This window comes from Mustela nivalis (genome assembly GCF_964662115.1).
Source record: "Mustela nivalis genome assembly, chromosome: 11".
Taxonomy (NCBI): domain Eukaryota; kingdom Metazoa; phylum Chordata; class Mammalia; order Carnivora; family Mustelidae; genus Mustela; species Mustela nivalis.
Window position 1 is genome coordinate 97,392,873 of NC_139030.1, and position 6,000 is coordinate 97,398,872.

The 6,000-nt window shown below is 52.5% G+C and overlaps 1 protein-coding gene across 4 annotated transcripts in view; it reads right to left on the reverse strand.

Moving 5' to 3' along the window:
• Positions 1-2,473, reverse strand: part of NRP2 (neuropilin 2) — a 114,004-nt gene extending 111,531 nt beyond the window's left edge. For 2 of the 4 annotated variants that reach the window (XM_082689134.1, XM_082689137.1), the window contains exon 1: positions 1,377-2,473. In XM_082689134.1, the coding sequence (XP_082545260.1) occupies positions 1,377-1,449 (73 nt within the window). In that variant the 5' untranslated portion in view covers positions 1,450-2,473. The remainder of the gene's footprint in view (positions 1-1,376) is intronic. The other 2 variants (XM_082689135.1, XM_082689136.1) reach the window with 2 other exon arrangements.
• Positions 2,474-6,000: the final 3,527 nt, after the last annotated feature.

Genomic DNA, 6,000 nt, shown 5'->3' on the forward strand with positions numbered 1-6,000 from the left:
TGCCCTGAAGACCGGCTCTATGGCAGAGAAGGAGCAGCAAACGTGTGGATCTGGATAGCAAAGGCGATCCTCAGTCTTGCTTCCCTTCAACTAAACACTCGAGCTTAAATGGGTGTGTTGGCGGCGAGAGCCAGAGCACCAGGCGAACAGCTTCCCCTCTGGGCTCCCGCAGGACCCCCCTTGCCGCGGTGATGGAGGGGAGGGGCCCAGGAAGCCGCAGGGGGTTAGCCCTACCCCGGCCGGCCGTAGCCTTGGAAGTGCCTTCCGCTAAGGGCACTTCACCAAGGCTTTATCTCCTCGTTCTCTTTTCCCTGTTTCCTCCATAGACGGTGTCCCCAATCTCAATCACCTGTAGCAGCTTCCAAGAGTTTTGTCAGATTCCCCACACTGTTTTCAGAGGGGAGAGAGGCTCACTCGCGGGAGAGTGATGTGGGGAAGGAAAGGCAAGCCCCCCTGGATTCCCTGCACTCAGCGATCCCTTCTCAGGCCGTGTGCCCCATGCCAGCCCTCCTGCGCGCTGCCGGAGACTGGCCTCAGACTGTTCTGGGCCTTGCAGTCCTTATCTCTGCAGTCTGTCCACACACCCTTTTTGGCAGCGGTTGAGAACAAATTCCACTCAAAAGTTTCTAACCACTTCACAAGAGTAAGAGACCTTCGAAGGCGACGCAGTCTGTTTTATCTAATAATAATTTTGTAAAGAACATGATTTACTTTCCCAGAAAACACATGGATGCAGGGGGGGGGAGAGCCGGGAAGACCAGCCGCCTTGGTTGCCAGCAGCGCCCAGCCCCAGGCCCCTAGCTCAGCTGCAGGCCCACTCGCTCCACCAGCCTGTGCCCTGTGATTTCCAGGCATATCCACACATTCTGCAAAGAATCCACAGCACTGGAAAACCAAAACTAGACTCTTGTGTTTCCCAAGCCCTTCAGTTAACATTGCTCAATGTAGCTAAGTGGAGAGAATGCAAATGATTTATATTTCACTGGCTAGGTTGAAGAAACTCAAGGGAGATGTGTTCTGCTTCAAGACAGGGGGAAAAAAAAATCCCCAAAACTGTAATGCAAAGGCTTTGTAGTATTTTTAAATCTTTGATTCAGTCCATATGTGACATCTGAACACCGCCAAATTCTGTCTATGTTTCAAAACACACACACACACACACACACACACACACACTCACACTCTCCTAGTAGGGGAAGAAAGTTGGGTTTTAGGAGCGGTGGTGGTGGTGTAGGAAGGGCCGGCTGGGATCTCTCTTTAAATTATTTAGAATAGAGGAAGCCTCTTTCTATGCCATTCCGTGGGGCCCGTATAAGCCGTTACTTTTAAAGGGAAAAGCATGTTGAAATGACCAGAAAAAACTTTCAGGGGCTTACCTGGTTGGCCTCTCACTTCGGGTCCTGAAAAGTAGAGAGCTAAGAAAACCCAGGTGAGAGGAAACATATCCATTTTGGAGAAGGAGGCTTTCTCCAGAGCTGGATTTGTAGATTTCTTGTATAATTTTAAGTCTTTTTGTTTTCCTCTCTCTTGCTTTCTTCCTTACAGTGTCTTCTGCAAAGGTCTCTAATGGTCAGTGTTTCCCTCCTGGGTCCTGGCGGCCCGTCTTCACCTTATTCCTGCCGGATTCTCACCTCACTAAGAGGAGGGTAGCTCTTGAAATCAGCAAAGCGGGAGCAAGCTGGCAAGAGGGGACGGGTTTCCTCTCAAAAACAAAACGCATCTATGTCCTCTCCAGTTCCTCAAAGTATCATTTCCTTTATCCTACAACATCACGAAGATTTCCCGAAAGCCAAGCGTAAAAAATACATATATAATAATAATGACGATAAAAAGAAAAGCCCAGACTTGGCTTGGGCATCCCACGGTCCCCAGGCAGCTGTGCGATCTCAGAGGCGTAAACTGACACACATCCCCCGGCACCCGGGACCGACACGCGGGCGGAGGCAGCCACCGCCGGACGGCCGGAGTGGGAGGCGGCCGCCCAGCTCCTGCCGTCGCCGGGTTCCCCGAGCGGGAGCCTCCCCAGCGGCTACACCCGCTCGGCCAGCCTGACGAGGGGAGTCAGAGGAAAGAAGCTGCTGCTGCTGCTGCGGCGGCGGCGGCGGCGGCGGCTGTGGCTGCTGCGGCTGCGGCTGCTGCTGGCGGGGCGGCGGCGGCGGCGGCTGGGATCGCCTGGGAGTGCGCGAGCCCCTCTCCGAGTTCGCTCGCGCCCGCCCTCACCTCCACCTCGCCCAGCGCCTCGCCGAGGTCTGCGCGTCTGAGGATGTGCCGGGGGCGGGCTGCGGGCTGGTGCCTCGCTCGCCTTCTCTGCTTCCCCTCCGGCTCCCCCCAGCCTTTTCAGGCCGAGCCGCATGTGGATGTCAGAGCCGCGGCAGAGCTATCCGATTACGCGCCGGCTCAGGGCCCGCCCCTTCTGTGTTCCTGATTAAAGAGGCAGCCGCGGAGACGCGCGGCGCACAGCTCAGCTCCGCGGCACCCGGCTCGGGCGGGGCGGCGGCGGCTCCCTCTCCCCTCACCCCCACCCCCACCCCCCCGCCCAGCGGCGGCCCGATCAAAGTTGAGGCGGCTCCCATCCAGCCGCTCCGCTCCCACCCGCACCGCCCGCCCACCCCGGGCACCTCCGCGCCCGGCCGCCCGCGCGCAATGCCCCGGAGAGGGAGCGCCCCGGGGCACCTCCGGGGCGCACTGCCCTTGGCCGCGCGGTCCCCGCCCGCGGGAGACTCCGCTGGAAATGCGGGCAATCCCTGCCCCCCACCCAAATTCCCGAGCTCCGAGGCCACACACGTAGGAGGCAGCACAATGCCACGCGCAATGGCGTTACAAGAGGAGTTGGGTGGCGTGCGGTGTTTAGTGTTGGGAACCAGGCGGCGGCTCAGCCATGCGTTCGCACAGGCAGCAGTGCGTGGCGGCGACACACAGGGTCGGCCCCGGCTGAATAAGACCCCAAACACTCGTGCGTTTACTACTAGGGTCCTTTGTTGTGTCCCAAACAGACTCCTCTGCTCGCAGGGTAAGGGTTCAGGTCTCCCTGCGCGCCTAACTCGTAACTATCAGAAGAAGAGAGACTTTATGCCAAGAATTTTTCAGGTAATTAAAATGGATTCCCCCCAATCGTCCTCCAAAGTACGGGTACGTGAAGGCTTCTCCTCCGAATGCTACTGTAGCTACTTCTATTCACCTTTTCCCCAGGGAAATGTGGTCACAGCGCGCCCGAGAAAGAAAACAGCATTATGCCAACTATTTTTAAATGGAGGTGTGAAAACTGTTTAAAGGGAGTTGTAAGCTAACAGCTGGGGAAACACTTGTATCTTTGTTTCTGAGGATGGCTTTGTGGATTCCAAACTGTCTTGCTTCACTAAGCACCTATTACTGCATTATCCTAAAGACTCCAACAAGAACAGTCTAAATAACACTGGCGTGTACCCTCTCTGCCACTGGGCTGATGAAGAAAAATAAAGTTTCGGTGACAAGAAGCACACACACACATCTGAAGATCCCATTTATTCCTTTGCTTGTACTTGTGGATTCTTCTGGGTGGTTTTCCTCCTTATCTGGACTTGCCATTAGCTTTGTTTATCACTTTTAGTGTTTGAAAAATCTGTAACTCCCACTTAACTGTTATTTACACTGAGATAACCAAAACAAAATTGAATCAGAAGTGATTTGCAATAGTTGAGCCAAGCCACGGAGGGATTTTACAGTGCTGTGTAAATCCACGGACCCCGTATCACACTGTTAATCTCAGATGCCTGGCTTGAAAGGGTATTTAACAGAGGCCTAGTGAGTTCTTCCAGGGAACATAACCCCTGGCTGGCCAAAGGCTACCTTTCATTCCTTTCATCCCCCACCCCCAACCCTCTCTCTTCCTTCATGCCCTCCTTATTCCCTTGGCTTGAGAGCACATCTACGTTATTAAAAACTCCAGATTTACTTTTTTTCCCCCTGTTTAAACATCAACTGTCAAGAAAGACCACCCCTCCCCAGTATTTAATAGGAGAAAGAGGCAGTCTGGATTTTGAACCTTCAGCAGAGACCCCAGCTTCTATCCTTGCCAAGACACTAACCTAAGGACAAGTAACACTACTATCTCTAGAGACACAGCCTATATAAAGAAAGTCACTTAGTATCACCTCCTCCCACGACTCGCCAGGGGTACCAAGCCATTTGTGCTACCAAGTGCCCCACATGGAAGAATCCTGTTTCTGAGACCATTACAGCCAGGGTTTAGGTGAATGGCACAGGGAGGAGGAGGAGGAGGAGAGAGAGAAAAGGTACACTGAAACCCATTGGGAAAGCATAAGAATGGCAACTCTGGGCTCCTGCCCTTGGGGTCCCGCTCAGGCAGCTTCAAGGGTCCTTGGTCTGGTAGGGAGAAGGGTCATTTTCGGTGTTCTGTTCTTCCTGGACCTGATTCCCAGAATTATGGGTTTTAATTTTTCAGAGGTGTCCTAAAGAGGGAGCTAACTTACTTACTTCCTGGCAGTCCTCGGCGCGACTGCTGCAAGACTCCTCATCCATCCACGCGAGGGAAGTCCTGATTTCCTGCAGTTGGGTAGAGGGTGAGCCTGGTTCCCAACCCTGGGGACTCCAGGCGGCCGGATCGCTCCTAATCCTCTAGGGGGCAGCACTCAATAAATAATGCGAATTCTACCTGTCATAGCGCTTCTGGCCGTGGTGCATTTACTCCCCGGATCTCAAAAACCTTTATTAGACCAGGAAAGAGAGAGAGAGACCGGATCTCCCCCCAGACCACGCTGAACAAGAGCCCACGGGCCCAGGGAGGACTTAGAATTTCTTTAATCCAGGACTTCCAAGGACTAAACACAAATCTCACGTGGGCCTGATGAAAAAGAAATCTCCAGGGAAATTCTCCAGCCTGGGACTGGCTCAGACCTGCCAGCCCATTTTTGTCTAGACTTGGAATCTCAGGGGTTTGGCTGTAGTTGGTTTAGTTTCGACCAGAGGTTCAGCGGTGAGGAGCTAGGCTCTGTACTATTCATTATTTGGGGAGTCCGCAAACACTGCCTTCTAAAGGACCAGTAGCGTGGATCGAAATGATGGGCTTGTTGAGAGAAAACACTGAACCAACCAGAAATCGGCTAACCAGTGAGTCTGAGCTCCCTGGCAGGGTCCCTGACTCACCTGGGACGTTTCACATCATTATCCTTAATTGTGAAATAATAATAGATAATCCCATCTTACATTCCATTCCTTTGACAGGAAGGGATGTGGGGAACATAAAACAGATTTGTAAAAGATGCTAAGAGAAAGCTGTAACCTGGCCACACCCCAGTGGAAAGATGGGTGTTCCCAGCTAGACACCCCACACCTGAGGGCCAGGGCACATCAGAATCACCCAGGGCAACTGTTAAAAATTCAGATCTCTGGGCACCATCTTCCTGCAAATCAGATTCCTTGGATCTAGGGTGGTGTCTGGGAATCTCTATTTGAAGACACATTTTAGGTGATTCTGATGCAAATGCACAGCTGGCCAGCCATTGGAAACCTCTATTCTGAGGTGTTATATTTACACAAGCCTTCCATGCATGTACTCCCAGCAAAGGATACCTGGATAAGTGTTTCTCTACATTTTTTTCTCCAGGCACTTTTCAGATAGGGGGTAGATGTTTCAAGGAAAACATTGGAAAAAGCCTCCAAGAACATGTCTCTTAAAATGCCAGAGCGGTGGTATTCCCAGCTTTACCTTGTGACATTTATTTAGCAGCAAAAGCAAAGAGCTTTTTGAAAGCACCAAGAGCCTCTACATCTCAGGGGCGGGAGGTTTGCAAGAACATGTTCAAAGTGCTAGCTGCTGGGGTTTATGGAGCTGAATCCAGCCGCACCAACCCACTCAACCAATTGGTTGTTACTAGAGGTTTGCTTCAGGTATGGTTTTCCATCTGTGTTCATCACATTGTACGTATTAAACGCTCATGGAAGCATGACTGTGCAGGAGGTGTGCAGGCAACTAAGACATTTGGGTCTTGCCTTCTGGGAACA